Here is a 24987-nt window from a genome sequence, read left to right as displayed (position 1 = left end):
AATAAGGAAGGATGAGAGAGGAAGATCAAGGGCTGGGTTTGTGCACCAGACAGTTCATGCAAGGGACTGTCGCCACCGCAGCAATACCACTTCCTGTCTTTTACCATCTTTTTGTTTCGAATTCTCAAAAAATATGAGACACAGACAAGCAGAAGAAAATGCAGCAGACACCTGTTGCTCTTGGCCTCTTACCAGAGTGAAAATAAATTCTCATGAGAACGCCTTTCATACTCTACTCAACTGCACAATGGATTTACCTTGGCAATTTAGGGTGTTTCATTTCAATGCTTCGTATTTTATTCAGACATTTTAATATGTTATCATCATTGTCCAATAAAATACATTTACTAAATGAACAATATTTTTTCTGTAACTATCACAACCATACAACATAAGTTAATCAAAATAATCTTTCAGACGCACACAAAATAGTTGAGGTGCTGCGTGAATATTATTATACAATCTACTTTATTTATTTAGTTTATATTTCATCTGCCGACAGACAGACAGACCGACCGGTCGGTTTTAACCATTTCTACCGTCATTTAATGGATTGGTAGTGAATTTAGGCAAGACATTACACTTGTTAAAACACTCAACGGGTAATGGCTGATGTTATTTCTTTACAGTTCACATCCAAGGTCTACAAGAAGTGGGGAGTTAACAAATAGTAGGCTATACACAACCTGTTTGGAGAAAAATCAGTCTTTTATGACTACAAAATGAGCTATTAGCTCATGAATCCATTACTTTCCATAAGCATATCTTTTTTTTATTTTAGTATACGTAGCTGCGGTGTGACAATCAATTGGTGCTACTTTTCTCATGTGAGCCCCAAGCTAAGCTGCCTCCCAAACTCTGTTTATTTGTGTCTCTAGGGGGAAAAGAGGAAGTAGCACTTTGATGCATTTTAAACATTGCTGACCTCTGTTTAAGTTCCTCTCTTTCTGCTTTCTCTCCTCATCAAAATGTGTGTATAGATGTGTGTCGCCCTAAAGGGCTGGTCTGGAGCCTGCTTTATTAACACAATAGCATCTGTGTGTTTGGCGAAAAGGAAAGCGGGTCATGCTAACGGATGAGGTTCTCACGCTGCGTCTAATTGCAGCTTTGCAGAGAAAACAGGAAAGGACGTGAGAAAGTGTGCCCTGGGTGGCCTCCCGTCGGCCATTGTGGTACCTGTCAGAGGATATGACTCCAAGCACTGCTGCACTTCTGCCACCTACACATTGCGCTCTGGCTCCGCCACATCTTGAGTAACAAGCCAGAGCGACGTGTGGGACTTAAGAGGACAGTATACCCAGAAGCGTGACGTGCCTTGCATTCATTACGTCCCTTAATACTGACTAAAATTGTCTCGACTTCAGCTCTACATTTGCACACCAATGGACCTTTTACATAACTATCAGACAAAAAGAGAGAAGACAGTGTCAAGCATAGAGTGTTGGAGCTAAAGGTGGAAATAGGAACTTGTTTTACAAGCCATACCCTGTCGTAGAGTACAAATACATGACCTCGTGTATTTTTGATCAGCTGTAAGGTTGCAACATCGCTCACCAGTGATTGACAATTTGAATCCCAACCAAACCACGAACAACTCATGAAAACTAGTTAGACTTTGTAACCTTGTTCAGCTGGTTTCAGCCGCATGGCTCGGCGTTCGGCGTCTTTCATTTCATCGACGAACCTCAACAGTTCATGTGTGAATTGAGGTGAAGGTTGTACGTCACTTCTCACCCAATGTTAACTCAAATCCAATGTCAAAAATTAATGATGCACATTATAGGGACTTTCTGGGGGTCTTTGCTACTTCCAACTTGAGGGCGTCTCTCACACACATGAGCACATGAGCACACACACTCCTTCCAGCCTCACTGTTCTCTTTTCAACTGGCGTCCTCCAACAATAGCCTATCCACTGTTCCCATGGGAAACGCATGAATATGGAAGAGGTTCCTGAAGAAACCGACCCCACACACATACAGTATACACACCTTCTCCCTCTCCTCCCTCATTTCAATCATATTCATATACGGATACCTGGAATTGAAAATGTGCCCTTACACCTCTCCTCTGTGATGCTCTGCATGATGCTTGCATAAATGTGAGTCCAGAATGAAACACATCTTTTCTTTCAACCTCACAATGGAGCTCTCCATATGTCAACAAAGGCGCACGCATTGTGTCAACTTCTGCGTATTGGTTGTAACTCGAGATGGACGTGTTTGACGCACACACACCTCTCACTCGAGTCTGTCGTGCTCCTGTGTGGACAGTGAGTTGACCTCCTTGTGGAAGCGACTGTGCGGGGCACAGGAACATGTGTTGATGTACAGCAGGAGCACTTGGACACCTGAGGTCTACTGATGGGAGGGAGAGAGTAAAGGAGCACAGCCTGGCTGGACGCTTGGGCAGAGAAAGGTTGGGGCCTGCCAAACTCTCCTCTCCTCTAAATTACCCAGTGCCACATTTGTGAGTGTGTGTGTGTGTGTGTGTGTGTGTGTGTGTGTGTGTGTGTGTGTGTGTGTGTGTGTGTGTGTGTGTGTGTGTGTGTGTGTGTGCGGGTGCGCGCGTGCATGCATTTTCAAACGTTACCATGAAGCAGTCAATTTTATCTGAATGTGTTGCACAGCAGGGTCACCAAAGTATTGTTTCACACAGAGATAGTATCAACGCCCAACAGATGTTCTGGCAAGTGATTGCCTTTTTCTTTGACACAGAACCCAGTTAAGCCATGCCACAAACATGGGCGTTTTCACACAGACATTCTGTAATCAGAATATCTGGTCGTAGACAGTCGCAATTACTTTTGACACACCAGATCGAGAGAATCACCCAGTGCTTTTGTCATATACATGCCTTAATGCAACCACACAGCACTGCACAATCAGACAAGACTAGTCAACAAAATGTTCAAAAATGTTCAATCAGTAAGGCATGTAAACTTTTTTAGATTTTTTTTGGCACTGGTTGCAAATCAAAACCCTTAAAAATGCTGGGTTAAAAACAATCCAAATTGGGTCAGAAAGTGGATTGTGTTTTGCAAAACAACCCAAAATTGGGTCACTTTGACCCAACTTCCTGGGTCAGTGTAATTTTTAACCCAGCGGTGTAAATTTTATGAATGAACATTAGGCTCAGCAACAGGTGGAATTTTCTTCTGAAATGTCAAAACTATAAATTAAGATGCAAGTCCGTATTGTGCAAGGTTTTATAGGTCAAACTCAAAAACAAAAATATGATCATATTATCAAAACCTGATGCATTGGAAAAAAGCCTGGACATTTTTTAAATTAGTATCAAAACTACATTTTGGGACACGCTACCCCTGAATTAATTTAGCTGTTGATCAGTGGAATTAGATAGAGACAATTGTTTTTAGCACAACAGGACTGGAAAAGTGAGAGTTGGGTGTAAAAATTCACACACTTCTATCCCATTGGTCACACCACCGTTACGGCTCCACTTCCTCTGAAGCCAAATATATATTGTGTAGCAACGTGGGGAAAAAATGCTAACTTTCACAGGCAGTCAGATCTTTCACACAGATCCCACAAAATTGAAGTATCTGCACTTGAACAGAAGATGCATCATTTATCTGGTTAAGAACCTTATGAAGACTTGTCGTCACTGTTTCAGTCTGGAACTAACTACCTCAAAAGCAGTAACATTTTTAGTTTGACTTGGGAAGTATTGCAGCAGCTGCCCTTTGTAAGCTCGTTTTGCATATCCTTCCTCTACCAAGCCATGGGACCTAAAAACTTCCCTTTTTCGACAAGGCCGGTAAATTGTCAGGCTCATTGACGTCTTGCACCAATAATGGGAAGGGGTCACTTTACCTGCACTGATGACTCCCCATAAAAAAAAAAAAAAAAACCTCACACTTCTGATTTGGGTTTCCAAACTGTGACTAATTGTGGCAGCGTATTTAAAGTTGCAATTGAGATGCAACGAGTAATCGACAACTAACCAATTATCAACCCTTGTTTATTTTTGAGAATTGATGGTTCGTTTGGATATTTTTTTTTCAACACTGTCCAAATGCTCAGAATTTCACCTTCTCAATAGTAAATATTATCCAATTCCTGTAATCTTCCATGAAAGCATACTGATTATCTTTGTGTTGAACCAAAATCAAACATTTGCTTTTACTATGGTAAACAATTATCTATTTGTGCCTTTTTTTCTGGTTCAGTCCAAACAATTACTGAATCACAATTACGGATGTCAATTTAAAAAAATAATAATAATAATTGCCAGATTAATCCATTATATAAAAAAATGTAAGCTGCAGCCCAAAATTGCAGGGAGCTGTCTGAGTTGAGAGTGAATCACCAGTCAATAGACAGTTACTGTGCAATTCTCAGGTCCAGAAGTTATTTGGTCGCATCATGTTTGCACATGAGAAAGATTAGCACAAGCCTGGGAATACTTTGCTCGCAGTTAGACTAAATAACCATCCGATGGGCATGAACTTGAGTCTGGCCAGGCAACCGTTCTGGCTCGCTGTCCCACAGTTAAGGAGGAGTGGGGGGGTGCGGTCCCGACTTCCTGCTTACCATCAGGAGAGCGTCGGAGCTGTCATCCACTCAAGAGGCGAGTCTTTTCATTCAACACAGATGGGCTGGCACGGCTGAGGCTCACCATGCTGGGAGTCCTTAAAGTATGCTCGCCATGTAAGACTGTATACGCAGTTGCACAGCAACACAATACATCCAAGCCCAGTGTGGGAAAGAGCTTCAAGGCAGCTTTTTATGTCAAAGGTGGGAAATTTTGACCTCCATACTCTTATAAATGTATTTCCAACCTTTATGGAATAGTCAACTTGTCCTTGAAATTGACAATGTATTTTAAGTTTATAGACCTTTTAAAACTGTCAACTGTCAGGTCATATATACCTGCACAATTAAAGAGAGATATATCAAAAATAGATTGTCAAAATTGCAGAACCCACTGGACCGCTAACCCTTGTCTTTAATATGATAGAGGAAAATAATGTATGTATTAGGAGTTTTCACTTAAACTCGTCTGAGAAGGTATTTACGTGCTGCTGATTGACTCCGTAGTGAACTGTTTAATGTCTCTTGATGAGTAATGGCATATGTTAAGTGATATTAGTTTTGGTATTAAATGTGTCATTATTGTAAATGTGCAGACATTATATGTACTTTAAGACACAAAACCACTCAACTGAATACAAACAAAAGAATCCACAGTATGGCGCTTGAACATTTGTAAGAGAGTAGCACTCACTCTTGTACAGCTCGGGCTATGGATAGTGCCGTGGAGCCGGTCTCGTTGACGCTGTCCAACGTTACATTTGGCAGGTCGTCGTCATCGCTGTCACTCTTGATGTGACGCGGAGACAGGCCGTTGAGTTCCATGTGCGCTGTGAGGACCAGACGAAAGTGATGAAGGTGGTGCAAAAAGCACAGAGATAATAAAAATGTATTGGTACGATTACAGTACAATATTTATTTGAAATCGTTTTTCAAAATGTTCCGTTAGCTTGTAGGTTCAACATCACATTATGTGTTGCTATTTACAACTTTTACAACAGTGTCAATCAAAATTAACTATTATCTTGTTTCATAAATACATATTTTTGGATAAATGCACTAGCATGAATTTAAAATAATTTCAGTGCAATGAGTGGAACTCCTTTATAAACTGTCCATTCTGTGATGTGTTTATTAGAGTAGAATAATTTTACACAATACCACCACTACATTTCAACTTATGTTCAAGTGAAGTTCTAAAAAAACAAAAAGGACTATTATGGAGTCATATTCACACACAAAACATTGCACAACAAGTTAACCAAGCAAGTTTAAGTTACTCAGCGGAACCCTATTTTTTTGGACATTTGTTGGGGTTTTTTTTTCTGGTGGAAACACACTAAGCATCCCATCGACTGTTTTCTTGAGTCAGCGTCACCACACACATTGATTTAAAAAATGAATCGTTCCACCATGGAAAAAAATATTTCCAGTTCTACTTTTCAAGTGTCTTTAGTACAGTTAATCCTTCCAGCTTTTCTCTGTAAAATGTATTGTATTGTATTTTCTAATAATCATGTGTGTCTTAAACGATTACCTGGATTTACGTGACCAACGTCCGATGGGAAAAATTGCTTCAATTTTTGTACAATTAGGTTTTCCTTAGACTTTTGGTAATGGACTACCAAAAAAACATTTTCCCCATGGAAAAAAATGTTTTGAGCTTTCATGTCAAATGTCATCGTACTTTTTCTTAAGCACATTCAGAACAAACAACCTACTCCACAGTATGGTGATTAAATATTGATTATAAGTAATTCAGAAAGAAACCCATACAAAGGCAACCAGTCAATAGAGAACATATTGTCCATTGAGGCTCTTCTAGATGAATTTCAAAGGTATCAAGGGTCCTCTCAGATGGCACTGGAGCCATTATAGCCCATAATAAGAGCAGCAAATAAAGCAGTAGTGACTGCTTTTAAAGCTCTCTACTTCTACAATTTGAAGGAGGGGGGCGAGGGTGTGTGTGGGGAGGGGGGGTCACCATCTCGCCTGGCCTATGGAAAGCCTGCAATTAGGGATTGTAATTAGCAGAAATGTGAGGTGGGTTGAGGAGTGGGGGGTGCATTTTGAGCGAGGGACACAAAGGATGAGTGCTGGAGAGGTGGGCAGATCACCACATTTCTTTCCTTTCTTTCTCTCTCTCCTGTTGTTAGCAGTCATGCCCTGTTTCCATGGCAACCTGCTGCGGGAGACAGGGAGGCAGCAGTGAAAAGGAAGTGTATCCGCCCTCTCTTAAAGAGGATGGCCGACCTGTGTGTGTATGCGTGTGTGCGCTTGTGGGCGTGTGGATGTGTGTGTGTGTGTGTGTGTGTGTGTGTGTGTGGGCAAAGTGTTTTTCTATCTATGTTGAAAGCTTTTCATACGACTTGCATCACTGCACCTTGTTGTGTTGCTGTCATCCGTTTTCAAGTGAGTCAAATAGGTGGAGATGCTTACAGGTACATACTTATTTCTCAGGTCGCATAGTTAATGCATATGTCGAGAGCCTTTATTAGCTTCACTAGCCCAAAAAAAAAAAAAAAGCCTTTTGAGAAATGCAAGGGTAGCCCTCACAAAATTTCATTCTGTAAGCAAGCTCATAACTCATAACGTATACATTGTCCTCATTGAAATGAATTCAAATCCCATTAATCTGTCCAAGTCACAAAAAACAAAATTATTTGGATACAGGTTTTTAACAAGCCTGAACAAGTTTGAAAAATAACACATGAATCATACATGTATGCGTGTATATGTGTATATGTGTATAAGGGTCATGCATGACAGCATGCCAACTATGAGTGTAGCTCACAACACTTGAGTTCAGTGAGCAACTTAGATAAACTTGCGGGGTTTTTTTGCAACACTTATTCCAAAAGAAGAAACATCTTCTACAGGCATGAAGTAATCATATCACGGCAGCTGTCATCACACTTTACGAGACCTCATTTTAGCCAGCATCAAAGGGTTGGTGCGTTATTCTTTTATCACACCACATTTCAATTGTCATTAAAGTTGAGATTGTATTCTTTCATGTGTTACTTCCAACAGTGGTTAATTTATTAATGCACTTGTATGGGAGTCATCAATGTTGAAATGTTACATAAAACATTCCCTCCGCAGTTAATTTAAGATTTTAAGATGACAGCAGTTTATACCAAAGCCGGTTGCTGCTTCCAATTGGAACATTTTCAAAATCTAAACAAATCAGAGGTCAACCAGAATAAAATGTGTTGGCCAATCACTACAAGATGCTGATGAGAATGTCAATCAATCAAATATCAAAACTCTTATCATTTGTTTTTTCATTTTTTTCATTTTGAAAGCTTAAACTGTCCACTGGCCGCTACTGCGTTAAAAGTAACTAAATTCATAATTGTTTTTTGTGTCAACTTCACTTTGTGTATGAGGGATATGTGTGAGTGCCACCCATCTTCAATATGCATCCACACCCTGTTATGCAAGTCTTGATTTTCCTGTCCTACTTTTTCTTCCACAGAAATTCACAAGTATCTCTAAAGGATGACCCCACCCAGAGCTAATTACACAGCCCTGCTTGTGTACTCGTATGTAGGCTACATTCACGGGTAAGAAGCCTAAATGTCCATCCTTGCAGGATGTGACCAGAAGCAACCTCTTTTAGAGAAAAATGAACACTCGCTCTGTGTATGGTACGGGGGGTGGACAAGAGTGGCCAGTGTAGTTTCCCTCCCGTGGTTGGTAGTAAAACCCCACCCAAAGAGAGAGAAGCAGTCACACCCTGCATGACATTGCAAGTGCTACAGATGTTTGCTGCTTCACTAGTGCTACCTGGAATAAAAGGCAACAAACAACACTTAATAACTTGTTCACCTCCAAAGGGAAGTATCATTGCCTGGGGGGGGGTCTCCTCTAGAGCGGAACACGGACAAAATGACGGCACACCGTTTGATGCAAGACATAAGGTTCCCAACAGTGATGGGAGTAAGCCACATGAGTGTAATGCTCAAATCTTAACCTTTAAGATTCAAACAAGTCCCAAATTACTAGGGCACGAAAGATGAATCGTTCTGTCGATTAGATCGGCTGATTATTGCTCTCTCTATTAACAGTGACTAAACATTTGACATTAACTCTCTTTATGTGAGCCTGACAACACATTTTGACCAACTTGTTTATTTTGCGTTGCTTAGATTTAAGTTGCTCTACCTGTAGAATAAGTTACCCTCAATTTATGGCAATAAGAAACAAATGAGCGCAAAACTCATTTATAAATTGATTTATTTTTATTTTGGTGAAATCATTTCCCAAAGGTTTAATGCTTTTACATACATATTTGGTTTTGCATTTTTTACCCCAAATTTCTTAGTTTAAAAATTAAACAAATACTGAAGGGCAAAGTATTTTAAAAGTCAAATGTTATATATTCAATTAATATATTTGTTGGATGTGACAAAAAAAATAAGTTAATATATTCAGTATGGATTCTTGGAATTATTTGTCAGATTAATCGGTAATCTTTTTTTGTCGCATCGGCCTCAAAACTTTCATATCGTTCAGGCCCTTCAAATTACCATGGCAAAAATTAAGGAAGACAAGTCCTCACTAAATTTCAGACAGAACAATAAATGAGTTTTGTCAGAAAAGTCTGCAACCTAAGACACACGAAAAGTTTTCAATATGTCTTCTTATAAAGGTTTGACATTTAATTGTTCTGGCATGTATGTTTTCAGTGCACTGGTCTCACCTTTTCCCTGGCTCTTGGCGTCGTCCAGCAGAGGTAGCATGATGGCGTTGTTGAGGCTGGAGGGCGAACGCACGGCCGTGGTGTACATGAGCGGCAGCGACTGCACCACCACCGGGATGCGGTGAACTCGCCCACCCAGCTTTCCGGCGCCCTGCAGGCCCAGCGGGCTGGACGGAGGCGGCGGCACCGAGTGCAGGATGTGCAAATATGGCTGACCTCTCATCCCAGGCGCCACCAGAGGGCCCGGCGAGAGCACCGACGCCGCCGAGGTGATGACCGACGGCGAGGACGAAGAGGACGACGACGACAGAGAGGACGGCGAGAAGGCGGATCGCAGCGGCGAGGAGGATGACGTAGTGGTGGAGGATGATGAGGGGCGGTGCTTGTTGATTGACAGGTCCACCGGCTCAGTCTGCGTGTGGAAGTGCAGGTCGTGGGCGAGCAGGTCTTCCGGAGGTTCGGGTTTCACTCTGCTGAGGAAGAAGGGAACGCCGTCCATCGCGGAATAAGGCCGCACTTTGGGTAACTGTGGAAGAACAGATGCATTTTTATTTAAATATTTGGGTCTGGATGTCTTAGCTTTGAAAACAATAGTTGTGGGATGGATGGATGGATGGATGGATGGATGGACGGACGGACGGACGGACGGACGGACGGACGGACGGACGGACGGACGGACGGACGGACGGGCGGGCGGGCGGGCGGGCGGGCGGATGATAAGTTAAAGATAAGTTGACAGTTGAAAGTGACAGAGGTCAAAAGAAAAGAAGAAGAGCTCGATTTCCGAGTAAAATTCAAGGGTTATGAGGTGCACTGAATTCAAATTTTCGGTTTACAAAATAAAAAGCATTCTCATGGCTGAATTCATTAAATTCTTAGAGGTTTGGGGATTTGTTCAAATTTGTGACTGTTTCAAAGAAGCCTTAAACTGCTTCGTTCATATTCTGAGTATGCACAAAATAAGGACACTATGGAAAGAAGTTGTTTAAAATGTTAATTCTCCCACTGTCCTTTGTCTCTTAAAATAAACCTTATTCTTACTATGACTTTGGGCAATTCATGCTACTTTTGACCACAGCTAATACAAGCATTCATTGTTGCCTGAACAGTCAAACACCCAACTATTCATGGAAGATAGCGACCAGGCCATCCCACGAATAGCGAAATTCCACATAGAATTGACATGTCTGGGGGTTCTTTTTTTAAAACACAAATCCTTCTGTAAAAAGTATATAAACGCTTAATTCCTGTTTTCTAAGAAAATTTGAAAAAATGCAAATAAAAAAGCAAAAACATTGAAAATAAATTCTCAAATATGTCAGTGTGGGTGCCGAGGCGCAAATATGTGAGTGGTCATCTGTGTTTTAAAAATGATTTACCAAAAATTATTATCTTGCTATGTGCAAAAACTACTGAGGAGAGCTTCAAAATTGGTAGTATTCGTTTAACAATTTTGAATATTGTTTTTAGGTAAAACTTGTTAAGAAATTATGATTACACCCTACGGTGAAAACTGTATCACTAGTATATGTATAGTATATATAAAATCAATAATATCTTGACTATGACAAGTTTAATGATGTGTTGTCAGAGAGGCATCATTGAGCCTCAGTGTGGACATATTTCAAAAGTGATAGAATTCTTGTTACAACTTTGTGCAAACCTCTAAGGAATATTTGACGACGTAATAAAGATAGTGTCACTCAGCACTTGTAACCTTTCATCATCTCCTCTCTTTCCCTCCCTGCGTTGTTCCGCCTCTCGTTTCCTCCTGTTTTCCATCACTCCCCCCTAGTAATGTGCCTCTGTGTATTGCCCCCCCCCAGCCCCCTTAAAATCTCCTTTGTGGAAAAAAAGGATCATATGGGCTCAATTTCCTGCCCGTCTCCCCTCTCTTTCTCTCTCAGCTCCGCTGTAAGAGAGGCGCTCCGATGTGACCCTGAACGCATCACAAACTTGTTTACCCACAAACCTTGGGTATTTCAAGTGATCTTTGTCCACAGCGTGTCACGTGTGGCAGGGGTGCTCCAAGTCATGATCCTAACAGTAAGGCCTTTCACAGGCCCATCGGGGAAGGAGCTCATTCGGCACTATTTTTTTTTCCTTTTAACTAATTGTACGTGAAAAGCTTATTAAATCTAGAAGGAAAAGCCAGCCATGAAAAATGTGCCCCGCTATGGCTTTTCACCCCCACTTCACATTTTATTCTGCTGATGTAATGCTGGCTCCGAGTAGTGAATTGAGTTCTTTTTTTTTTCTTGCAAGTACCGCGTGTTCGCTGTTTTATTTTTTATTTTTGTAGTAGCTTACTATTTATACACCAGGGTTGTATACTCAGCCTACAGGAAATGTTACCAGCTCATGAATAGAATCAAATGCTTGTTTACACTATAACGCCCTCGTCAGTGAAAAACAAACCCCGCCACCATCCTGGACGGGTTCACCTCAGGTTTCGCAGCGTTGGGTCAAAGTTTATGATGTGTGGTTATGGTCCGCTTCACAGAACCACCCACTAAGCATTTTCACATAAAACAAATATGTGCCCATATGACCTTTAAACCCAACCACCCAACCAGCAATCTGGATCATCTCTAATTCAAAATCAATTATAGTTAGTAGGAGTATTATAACAGTATCTGTAGTCCTTATAAATTGACTTTTTATCATCATTTTGTTTCAAATTGTTGGAGGTGATAAGGAACAGGAACATTGTCATATAGATGATGTACAGTACATATTAAGAAATGGATTTGAACTGTCAGGGGTGGAGCTACAGGTGGGCAAGGGGTGGCCATAGCCAAGAACCCTATGTAGCTAAAACGTTCTGCCACAGGGCAAATATCATCTCAAAAATCACAAGTAAATCACAAACAAATTTTCTCTCGTTTACTGACAGGGAAAGTTGATGGGATTCACTTTGTTTTAAACAAGTGTCAATAATCTAGGATCAATTGATGTTTTGCGCAAATTAGATCAGATAAAAGTTACATTTATTAAAAAAATATTATGGATCATTGTATCGATATGATCTTTCTCAAAAAAACTCAATACCTGTATGTCAGCTTTAGTATGGCCTATAGGCACAACTCCTCCAGCCGGCATTACTGTCCATATTCTGCTGAACAAGTGACTGGTTGGGACAATAAGATATCAGTAACTCAGAAAAAAGACTGTCCCATCCCATATGGAAACTAATCAATAAATTTAACCTTTAGAAAGAAAATACTGTCCAATGACAAAACCAAAATTCAGGCTTTCATATCAACCAAGAGAAACAGGGAAAATGAAACCACCTGCACTGTCATTATGACGGACACAACCTCCACTTCTCTCACGCGCACACACACATAAAGATGCGCTCGATCCGCCTACCCGCCTCGGTGCTGGTGCCATTGTCTTTAATAGGCGATACTGGTTAGCAGGTCACATTTTCCAGCCTTTTTTGGGGGGAAGGGTCTAACAAGGCAGGCCATATTTCCAGCTTTGGCTCCCTGCCACCCAAATGAAGACCACATTTTTGTCACGGCCTGTCTGCCCTGTAACGGGGAGGCGCAGTCATTTGGGGCGGGAGATTGGATCTCGGCGCACTTCAAAGCTGCTTGGGGTTGCATCCAGATTGACATCGCTGCACGAATGGTGACTTCAGAGGAGTTCAAAAGCCTTGAGGCGCGGTAGTGAGCAAAACAGCCAGAAAGACCCGGAGAGGAACCACCTGCTGCCTCACTTAAGTGCTCAGATGAGATTTCTTATCAGCAAGTGGTACCTACTCTTTGCGACCAAACAGTTCCTCAAGACCTAAGATAACCCATCTGGCTACAAGGATCTAGTGTTCTTCCCATGCAACATGCACTCAAGAATGGAATGACCTCTGCTTCATTTTGACTACGAGACTCTTAAGTGATGCGTAACTAAAATCATGCATGAGTGGCTTTCATAGGAATCGGCTTTTTAGACAGAGACACAGCAAAATAGCCATATTGGAGTCGTACCAAAACATCTTGAGATTGGATAATTCCAATATACGAGCAACTGGTGTGATGTATACACAACACATAGTCATCTGAAAATAAGCCTCTAATGACCACCAGTAGGTTTCATAGCATCTGTAAATTCATCAGCATCACTTCAGATTCTGACAAATAACCCTGCCATGACTAGCTAAAGAGCGGAACCCATCTTTCGAACCACAGGAATGAAGATGAGGTGAGTCGCATTAAACTCGAGTCGAACTGCCTGACTACAAACCTTGATAACTTGGGGAGGCTGGCTTATGAAATTACGTAAAATATTAAAGTATTTAATAGCTACCAAAAAATATATTGGAGCTCTGTTGGAAATATTTTGGCTTTGTTTGGCTCATGATCAGAGAAGTCTTCTAAATGGACATTAAAGGTTCAATTCCATTTTTTGCAATGTGAGATATTTGACAATTTCCATGTGACTTCCATGTGAATTTCCTTCTTCCATGTGACTCAACTTGGGCCCACAAGGCATTGCCCACCTGCAACATTTCTTTGAGAAAAAATATTTTACAAGATGATTGTAAGTAATTTTTTGAGTATATTTAAAGGGTACTCAATCACTGATCAGAGTTTAAATCAAAAGGAATTGAACAATAATGCATCATTATTACAGAAACGTGGTGACCTGCACATGTGACGCATACACACACGCGCGCGCACACAAACACGCACACACATACACACTCACACAGCTGTGGCAGCAACACAAAGCCCCTGTAGCCTAGCAACAGCTTCTCCATAACAAGACCACTTTATTTATAGGTATGCTGGACCAGAGAGCTCTGATACTCTACAAGGGCCATGCTAAGCCTGCGTGAATTAATATCGTTATAAACCCGACCCAACTAATAGCAAACTCGCTTTTAAAGACAATGGCGCCCGCCCGGCAGGAGTTTAGCGAGTGGCTCCAATTGCGACGTTTAACTTCTGTGTCAGTGATTCATACTTGGCGATAGAAGGCGTGACGGGAGAGTGTGGGGGGAGTTGAGGAAGAGATGGAGCTGTGATAGTGTTCTTCGGAGGAAGAGGAGGATTGTGTTTGTGAATGCGTGGATGTGTGCGCACAAGAGGAAGATTATTCATGTGTTTGGAAGACAGAAGGGCAAGGGGAGGATCAATGGGGGGGAACGTAAAGATGCGGAGAGATACTGTAGTAGATTCAGAGTTTCTTATGTGACCCACCCTCCTTGATGACAATCCCCCCCAACTAGCCCCGAAAACCACCTCCTCCTTGCTAATGCATTCCTGTCCCAGCTGTGGCTCTCCTTCTCTTCCTCCTCGCTACCATGCTCTCCGACCACTCCTCATAGCCCCCACGCTCGCTGTCTGGCTCACTTGCTCAAGCCTGGGAGTGATTATCTGCCCATTGCCGGGAGGGGGAACGAAGGAGAGGAAAGCAAGAGGGGGGTGGTGAGGGAAATGGGGAATCGTCTGGAAAACAACTGCTCGCTTACCCCTTGTTGCGATTCCAGGGGCTCGGCTTTGACTCGGACTGCAGGCATTCCGTCAAGCATTAACATCCTGTCTCTTCGGCGGCCTGTGAAGGGACAAAGAGGAGGCGTATGCATGTTGAGTTAGATCCTGCGTAGAAGTAAACACATCTGTCTGTCACAAACAAGTGCGAGTTAATTTCTGACCCTAAAAGGCTACGATCCAGACCAGCATTTCCTAAACTGAACCCACTGCTGATGTAGGAGTTCATTGATCTGATTGCCGTGGATATTACACGGGATCAATTCTCGCCGTGGTCATAATCAACCTGTAACAGGATTTCAACCAATCCAGAAAGTTCTTCTGACTCAGGAGCAACCGCGACTACGTACAGACAATCTAAAAAAGATTGGTTGGTTGGTTGGTTGGTTGGTTGGTTGGTTGGTTGGTTGGTTGGTTGGTTGGTTGGTTGGTTGGTTGGTTGGTTGGACGGACGGACGGGCGGGCTGGGCGGACGGACGGACGGACGGACGGATGGATGGATGGATGGTTGGATGTCCTCCAAACCTTTGCATTAGTGGGTTGTAATTGGGGCTAGGGCAGACTAATGGGCAGATCCATCCATCCATTCATCCAAAAAAATGTAAGGAAAAAATATTCACTTTCTTGACATGATTGATTAAAGAAAATACACCCACAATGAATCATTACAATAAAAAATATCCCAGAAGCATTGTGGCTTGTCAAAATGCACTTCAGCAAATTCCAGTCTCATCAGTCTCAAGTTATTTCTGTGATGATTGTGGCTTTTTTACACTTAAACAATGGGGTACCATCAATTTTGCTTGCGCCCTGTGTGGAAAGAAAAGAACACTGTAACCGCTGAAAGAAACAGCAGGCTCAGTTATGTTCTGGGGCTGCTTTACTAAATCTAGCACAGGGTGTCTTGAACCTGGGGTGGGTCTAAAGAAATCTCAAGACTATCGTGGCATTCTGGAGTGAAAATACCCTTTACTTTAAGGCGACCATTATTTCTGTTTGGGCTAATATCATCAGTTTGTTCTTAAGGATAATTCTGTTTGACCATTAAATAACAGAATGAATTTTATTGGTCAAAGTGTTGACATTATATTTGAAGTTATTTTAGTTACCAATTAGATTTTTTCTATCGTCATTAGGGGTCTGGGGGCCAATTATGACTGTTAAAGTTATATGAGTAATGTTAATTAATGCTAATAAATTTGCATTTCCTAATCATAATATATGCCAAATGTACAGAAGAAGCTACTTAATAAAATGATTTAATGTTTGATATAAAACATATTGATAAACAAATTATAAAACATTGATGGAATAAAAATATTAAGAAAAACACCAATAAAAAAATGACCTTGAGTTTTAGACGGGCTGAACTAGACTACTGTGCACCATAGGACTAATAAATGGACTCCAACGTAACCATTTGTGCAGTTTCCAAGGCTCAAAATATTTCCAGGTACTATAGGTCACAATAAACGTTCATACCGGTAGTTCAAAAAGAAAACTTTTGAGTGACAAATGAATGGCCGTCGGGGGTCCAATGATAGACTTTTAATTCTGGCACTGATCAAACACAGACATGAATTAGTATGAGCTGAGTCATTATGCTGTTTTAATAAAGACATTGGGCTGCCTGGTGGGCTGCCGTAGGCCCATTCGTCTTTCAATGACGAACAATAACAGGCTTGTATAAGTAGTTACTCAACAGTTGTTGCGACACCATCGCTAGGTCACGGTTCCACATGTCATTCAGGCAAAATAAAAAAATGCTGCAAATGCACAGCAAACAAACACACATGTGCAAGCAAACGTTCTGCCGCCCACAGAGTGAGCACTCAGCCTCTGTCTGGAGGCCTGTAAATGGTGCTGCTGTAAAAGCAATGAAGCCGATAACAAAACGTATATTCCACATCCCCCTCAGCCGGAGACGACCTTAAGTAGCAAGCCCTCTTATTATTCTAACAGAAATGTATAATACAAACATGGCAAGTCACTTCCACATAGTAATGCTGTTACTACATCATGTCCGTTACTCCGTCAAGTTCGCCTTTGTATTGACTCAAGAGGTAGACAAATAAACACGATCAACGGCGTACAATCCTTTCCCTTCGATACTTTCCTAACCTAAATGATTGAATGGGACCATTATTTAAGATGAACTTGATAGTATTTTGCAGGTATTCCCAGTAAATATTTACAATTGCGGAGACACTCCATGAATAATGTCCCAAGGTTTATTGGCTTTGGTACCATTTATATCTAAAACTTTGCCAGTCTAGTTGAATTTGGTTTGCTTTCGGTAGAATAAACGGTAAATCCTGAGGTCTCGAATACGTCTCCACCACAGAATCTGTAGACAGGTATCAGCAAGGCTCGTTCCTTTTTCAGTTCAAAAGAACTAATTAGAAGTGTTTTGTTCTCATTTCATTCATGAACTTATACTAGTTACACTGGAATGTTAACAAATGTCTAATCAATAGAAGGAAGCGAATAGCCGAACCGTCCGCAGGAAGCCGCACCTAAACAAATTGTATGAAGAAGTGTTTCACCAACGAACAGGTCCAAACTATCTGACCAAAATGATCTGAGTCCAAATTTCCTTTGGAAAGAGATAGTAAGTCATCCTTTTTGGGCAACTGAAACCATTAATTTATCCAGAAACAAAGGGCCGATTAAATGCTACCTATCGTCCACGACTTCTCCAGCGCAAGGATAATCCTGCGGGTGTACGTGTGCGATGGAGGTAGGGCGATAGAGGGGAGGGAGGATTTACTCCTTCTCAATCTGCAGCCTCCACTTCCAATCCCCTCCCCACACACCCACACACACACATATATATACCTCCCTCTCAGGTCTAAGTCCCTCAGGTACCCTGGCTGTGCTGCTATTGTATTGTTGTCCAGCATGTCCTTCGGCTTCGGGTCTTGGTAGGCCCAGATAGCGTTGCCATGGTAACTGTTTGAGCGGGTGGAGCAGCAGCCAGAGTCCAGCCTCGAGCCATGTGTTGAAGAGAATAAGCAAAGGGAGTGTGGCAGGAAAAGTAAATGGCTTGTTTTCTCTGATAATAGCGGCATCCCAAAATATGAGCTCTTTTAATGTATTCATGTCAGCCAATGAATGAAAACGCAAGGTAAGACAGGAAAGAGCCACTCTATCCATCTGCAGTCTCGCTAATCCAGCACTGTGTGAATACACTCATAATGAACTGGCCTGCAGCGAGCCATTCATGGGAAATCAATGGCCAGTGCACGCCGCTGCTTGCGACAGCAATGACCAAAGTGCAAACAACGGCGAGGGAGGCCTCACGCCGAGTAACGAGCTAATGGAGGGGGGGTCAGGTCGAAATACTTTGACCGACTGCTCCACCGCAGGCCCGACGAAGCCGTTCCTTTGCTTAAAGTCGTTAAACGATGCATTCAAGAGGATTCGTCAGAGAATTTGCCGCGCAAGCGACCATAAACTGCTGTCTGTCCATCAGAAATGCACTCTGTGTGTGCGAGATAGCGGATGGGTGGGGGCTGTGGTGTGGGGGCGGTGGTGCAAGGTAGATTAAGATCACCTTTCCATTTGCTGCGCTCTGAAATAAAATGGCCATCCCAGGTGTGTGGGGGAGTCAGATGCAGTGAGGGGGCCAAGTCAGTGGAGTGTTGAGGCATTTCATTTCTGCTTCCAACAGGCTAAATCCCTTGAGAAAAAGTTGACTGAAGTTTTAGCAGGCAAAAATACATTAAAAAAAAAGGTAAAAAAAGGAAAAACAACTCTCAAACGACATACAGTACACCACTCATTGAGAAAGGGTTTTTACAAAGTTTTAGCTTGGTTCTGAAGAGATTGGGAAAAAATGTCTTAATGGATGAAGGATTACGATCAGGGTAGAACTATTGATTTAGCTCAAACCTTGGATTGACTGGTGAATTGATTAACGTGCAGACACGGTAACCTAGAATTTTACCGTAACCAGCATGCCACTCAGCATTTATTCTCCTTTTCATTTTACACTAGCAAAGCGAGGTATTGCAGTGTGCAGTCACACAACAACACAGCATCAGATTATTAGATGACACCCATTCCAGTGTCAACAACAACGGTGCGGCAGAAGTGAGTGTCAAATTAAACTGTAACAACTCTCATACTACCTCAGCTGCCATGAAAATCCAGTCAACCGTGTTGCCCTAATTTTGTGTGGGTGTGGTTTGTACACAACAGGACCACAGAAAAAAGGCGAACAAATTCCAGCTTTGTGTGATTACTACCAATACCTCCTCTGAAAGTGGGACATTTCTGGATTGACTTTTCCCCCACTTCTGTCTTGTTGATGTTTTTTCTACAGAAGAGACCAATCACACAACTACCCATTCATCGTCATTCAAGTTTGCAAGTAGCCTGGACCCTAACGTTGGACGATTGGCAAGGTGCAGTCTCGACTGGTCACCAGCCAATCACAGCAGGAACATGACATCATGAAATGAATATCTGGTTCAAACTAAGGTGAAAGCTGTGGTCGTCTGTAGACAAACTATCGCCCTAAAAGCTAACAAGACTAAAAAAAAAAACAACGTTTCTGTCTGGTTCGTGGCATTGTTAGCTTTAGCATCCATGTGATACTGCTTTACAGAAAACACTTTGGATAAAATGAACAACAGATTTGCTCTAAGCTTCGTCTGATTGCTTTGATAAGCAGAAAGACCAGACGTGTGTGTGTCGTTTGCACACCGTCCTGTGTTATCTCAACACGAGCGGGTGAAAGAACCCATCCGGCTTATCTCCTGGCTAGCACAACACTATTTCTTCAGGTGAAAGTTAAGCTTGAATCAACTTATTGAAGCAGATGCAATAAACTTTGCATTTCCTAGTCCGAAACAGACTGTGCCACTCAGCCTCCATCATGCTTTGTTTCCACGTCGAGTGCCCCGGGGCGGGCGACTACATCTGTGTCGCAGAGGCCGGACCTGCTGCCATTGGCCCTGCATGCAAGGGAGGTCAAGAGGAGTGATGAGGCAAGGAAGTGGCCAATGAATTATCTGGGGTACATAAAGGGAGTTGATAGCGAGATGGAAGAGGCGAGCTCGAGGGTGAGATGGTTGAGCAGCACGGGGAGGGGGGCAAGGAGGAGGAAAAGGAGAGAGGCAGAAAAGCGAGAGAGGGTAGAGAGGGGATATGGACCACAGCCAAGGCCCGGTCGAGCGCAAAGCACACAGTGCAAGAATGCCAACAGACCCTCCCCTCTGCCTTCCACCGGGTCCTCCGCCATAGCAGAGAGCGAGAGAGTGGGGAGAATGAGATGTTAAAAAGCTTCCTTTTTGGATTGGTGCAAAAATCTAAAAAGAGCCGAAATGATTTCCTGTGGACACCCCCTGAATGTGACACAGTCATAATGGGCCTAGCAGCTCACTCCTACACTCGTTCTGTTCGGCAACACTTAGAAATCTGCTTGATTTTGTGATTTAGACACAATGGAGGCTAATGTTGAAGGCAATAAAGCACCGTCTGACTGGATGATGTTGCCTTCATATGTTTCAGGGCTTGAGTTGGATTCCATTACAGGAGCTGGGTCAAAAGGAAGTGCACAGAAGCAAACAAAGGGACTATGTGAGCAAATATACTTTAACCTTCAACCCTTTGTGTATATGCAAGGTGGCCAAAGAAGTAGCTTATTTCAATGTTCAAATCATTGTGTTTGCTCAGTCTAGCAATCCCAATTCGAACTGATCTTCAAACATCATTGTTTTTCCTTCTTTTTCTTTTCCCTTTTTTGAATGACACCCAAAGCATAATGCTTGATATTTTCAAGTTCAAAGCTCAGTCTGGTATATTGTTCCTTTTTTATCTTTTTATCCACTACAATTTCAAGACTAATTTAGTTCCTTATTGTTAGAGGAAAACCAGTACTGATTTTAAATGTTATCCTTTTAATTGTCAAGACTCACAAAATACACCAGTGTTCATGTTTAAATCAAAGTTGATTTAAATTGACTTTTCAACCCTGAAAAACAAATGCTGGCCTATTATTAAATAAAAGTCTGGAGTTTATTACAGAGATGGACAAAATAACTTTTTAAAATTATTATTATTTAAGAAAAAATGATAGAGCTCAGTGAATGATTTTAGAGTTTTTCATAACGTCTCTTGTTTGGCAGCTTTGTGCCATCCTTAAATGGTCATTTTTAAGCATGAAAGCACGGGGGGGAGAGCACAGGTATTTTTCTTGCTTCTAACCATTTACGTTTCCTATCCCTGTCCTAGTACATATCTTTTTTTAATTGATTGCAAATTTGCTGCTTACAAATTCAAAGGAATTTGGTTGAACGCATGAATGCCCATCCTGACTTAAAATCAGTGTTTCCAGCAACATGACTCGTAAAAGGGTTCACAATAACACAAACATGAGCTACACAAAACTTTGTTTAATTATATTGTATATCTATTTAGTGTTACATAAAACCCTTTTGAAGGAACCAAAATGTTTTTCACATAATACGCTGTATCACTTTTGAATAAATGCTTGCGAGGACAAGTTCGACCTATTGTTTTTCTTGACAAGACTCAAGAGAAAAACACAATGCAGGATCATTTTACTTAACCACCAGGCAAGAATGTGCCAGACTCACATGCTCATGGGTATGACTTGCAGGCGTTAGCTTGGTCACAAAGACAGGATATCATTGACACACAACAGACAGACACGACCTATGTTACCAAACTGAAAGCATTGTAGCCCTTATGGTTAAAAAGAGAAGTTAGAAGAAAATTTGACACTCTTGAAGGTCTGTTGCTTTTTTTCTGAGAACAAATTATGAATATTTATCAGCATATTCCAAAGATTTTTTGGGGTTTTGTAAAACATTTTGTTGTTGTTTTGCAGCCCCCAGAGATATTCATGGTCTCTTAGTTTACTCTTTATTAACTTGGAAAACAAACTCAGTTTTGGACTCATAATAATCTTTTTGTATACAATTCAACTAAAATGATGCAAGAACACGCATTGCTAAGCACCTTGGAGGAAACTGCGTCCATTTGTAGTTGATACAGATAAACAACATATGCACAAGCCCCTTGGAAGTTCCCATATTCTGTTGTATTGGCCTTGGTTCATGGCTATTTCTGCCAGGGGGGATCCTGTGTCACTAATGTGAGGGAGGGTGGAGGGGGAAGTGAAGTTACCGGATGCAGCTGAAGTTTACTGCTTTGACAAACAAACACAAAATCAAAATGTCAAAATAACACGGCAATGCTAAAGAATGAGTACGAGTGAGTTGATCTGAATCATGCAAGCATCGCACTATCAGGTGCCTACGACACGATAGAGATAATAATTAGCTCGGGGCATATCACTGCTTCCCTTCCCATCTGGCAAACACTAAAGCGTGCAATTTGATTAGAGGCAAAACAACCAAATTATAATTTAGCTTTTCTTTGTCTACAATAGTAGCCAGAAGGGTGTCTTCTGGGCATCAAATTTTGTGACTTACAACAAACCAATCAATACACACTTCATTAGGTAAGTCCACTGAGAATATCATACATTTTTAAAATCTGCCTTTAGAACAGTAATGAAGCTACATTTCCAAATATCCTTGACTGACTAAGGTGGAAATGGACAATTATTACATCTAACACATTGTTAACATCTTTTCCTGTAACTTCTAAACTCCTGCTTCCATGTCATGGTTATATTGAGGAGGATAACGCTGAGTGAATAAACAAGGTCTAAGCTCATTGCAACCAATTAGTGCGCTACGATGTTTTTCCCTCAATTGTTTTCAGAGACGATCAATTATCAGTATAATTGCCTTTGTGGTTTGCAGTGGAGTAAAATTGAAAGTAGTAATGAAAGACCAAAGTTAGGCCATGGAGCTCACCAAAATACTAGAAATGTAACTGTTGTGATCCGTGAGCATATGAAAACCATGTGTCGGAACATTTTGCTGAATTGGCTGCAGAAATAAAACGAACATAGGAATAAAAAGAGCACCTGCATTTCATTTCATCAGCCATGTCTAAATATGCCAGAGGGGGAAATCATTCATAAATCTTCAGGGTTTCTTGTCTCTGCAAAAGTTCTCGACCTCTACAAAAACCACATAGTTCCCTTGAGAGGCTGCTCGGTCTGACAAATAAAACTCAAAAAAACTTTAAAGGGCTGTTTGGTTTTGTCTGCGCTTCCATCTGCGTGTCAGGCTCACTTCTTGAATAGAATAATATAAAATGAAATAAAATACAAATTTGAATAGATTAGAATTTCTGGTATACTGTCTGTAGTGGATTCTATAATGTGCCCGGATATGGCGACAAGAACAAAACGAGCAAGAATAGGCAGCGTCATTGTATACCTAAGCCACACATTGCTCAACTTGATCAAATGGCTGCTGCTCTTGTCTGTCTACTGTTCAGGAACACCAACTCAAGCAAACACACCTTGTTTGTGACCTTTGCCTACACCCACCTATCTTTGGCTTCGAGACACACTCGCGCATAAATCCACGCAACCGTCTCGCTCATGAAAGCAGAAGAATAGAAGCCCATTCAGCACACAAGCTGCCACCTACAGCCACCCACAGTGTGCGCTAATTCACACTCACATTGCTCCTGCTCCAGAGAAGAGTGTGACATCCTCTTGCATCATGCGCCTCAAAAATGCTGCAGAGGAACAGCGACTATACAAGCCACGACCGTGACAGCTCTAACGTGAGGTGGCGTTACTCGAGGCTGACAAGTCAAAGCGATTTGTGACAGAGTTCCAGACACTTTTGTTCACAATTGACAATCACTTTTGATGAAACCATGAGAAAGAAGTTAAATACTCTACTGGAATGATTGAATCCCCGCTCGGCCATAGCACCCCAGAGTCACAAAAACAGGTAGGAGGGCATGAGTGTGGACAAATGGTCACAACCCCTCTAAAGAACATAGTGACAAATCTTCTCGCCATAGTTTCATGTGGGGAGGTGATGTGCCCACAGAGAATGTAGCCAGCTAGCTCCAGGGAGATCAAGAAGGGGAACACATTGCGACGACTTATCATCTCAAGAAGACAAAGCAGTGCCAAATCGCTGTCAGTGACAAAATGTGACTAGTGTAGTTCACTTTTGACTTTTTGAACAAATCTATTTTCTCTGAGTTCTCCTGCATGCTGATTGTTTAAACGAGGTCTAATTTTATCATGCCAGGAAACACATATCGATAATCGTGTCGCATTTGAGCATTTTTCCTCCATTCCAATCCTCATTATCGGATATCTCTAAAAAAATGATTCAAAGTGATAATCTGTTGGTGTGTGCGTGGGGCGGGGGTTTGTAAAGAGAGAATTTTGCTTCTTACTCTGTTCGTAAAACAATTGACCTGTTTGATGACGAATCCTTATGTGTGTGGTGAACATCATGAGTCACAAGCCACGAATTTACGTGACGTGAAACAGAATGAACAGCCAATCAGATAGTCACCTGAAGCTTCTGCTGTTGTGCACACAGAACAACAAACAGCCAATCAAAAAGCTTTTTATAATGACTTTCTTCATTGGAAGCCACAGTTGCATTTCTGGTCCTAAGAGTCTCTAATAACATGTTGTTCCCTAATAATCCAATTTATTAAAGTCAGCTCAATGAGTTGGCAGCAATGACACTCACTCTATGAGTGATCCCTAAGATACAATATTGTTCTTTTTAAGCTCCAAGTCAAAATGAAACATTTCTTATCTGGTGCCCTTACTAGGAGGTGCATTTGGGAGTACCAGCATGCTCACAATAACCTGCATGCCTCCCAACCACCACCCACATAACTCCCTTGCTCTATATGGAATGCCGCTTAAATTCACTCCTGCCCTAATGGGGGTTTCTCTCGGTAGCCTTTTATCCCTCCGGGCTGTGTGTTGTATGTGTGCGCTGGTGCTCTAACATGTATTATACAGTATGTCTTAATGTGCGTCAGCAAGTGCCCCTTCCCTCACCCCAACCCTTCCGACCCTGGATATGCAGTATGTACATACAATATCCACAATGGCTTGTCCACTGAGTGCATCATATCACACGTGCACTCGCACGCTCTCTAAAGACCGGCCGAGATGTTTTACTACATGTTTGCCATCACAGCCATGTCGAGGCATTGATGCACTGACTTGTTTCCAGGAATGTCAGCAACTCGCATCGAAACACTTTAGTTTTACATGAGTTTACAGGCAACACCAAGATTGCCCAATAGAGATGATAAAGGATACCAGGGTAAATCAGGGTACCATA

At 41.8% G+C, this 24987-nt stretch overlaps 1 protein-coding gene across 2 annotated transcripts in view; it reads right to left on the bottom strand.

Annotated features, from left to right (window-relative positions):
* Positions 1-24987, bottom strand: part of klf12b (Kruppel like factor 12b) — a 37198-nt gene that overhangs the window by 6375 nt on the left and 5836 nt on the right. The window contains exons 2-4 of one of the 2 annotated variants that reach the window (XM_085921146.1): positions 14740-14822; positions 9264-9789; positions 5250-5385 (exon numbers count right to left, since the gene is read on the bottom strand). In XM_085921146.1, coding sequence (XP_085777272.1) covers positions 5250-5385; positions 9264-9789; positions 14740-14805 — 728 coding nt within the window. In that variant the 5' untranslated portion in view covers positions 14806-14822. Of the gene's footprint in view, positions 1-5249; positions 5386-9263; positions 9790-14739; positions 15067-24987 lie in introns of those variants that run through there. The other variant, XM_085921145.1, reaches the window with a different exon arrangement.

This window comes from Syngnathus leptorhynchus, chromosome 9 (assembly GCF_054491065.1).
Source record: "Syngnathus leptorhynchus isolate UIUO chromosome 9, UIUO_Slep, whole genome shotgun sequence".
NCBI lineage: Eukaryota > Metazoa > Chordata > Actinopteri > Syngnathiformes > Syngnathidae > Syngnathus > Syngnathus leptorhynchus.
The sequence above is the reverse complement of the archived record's forward strand: the minus strand, read 5'-3'. Positions and strand labels throughout refer to the sequence as shown.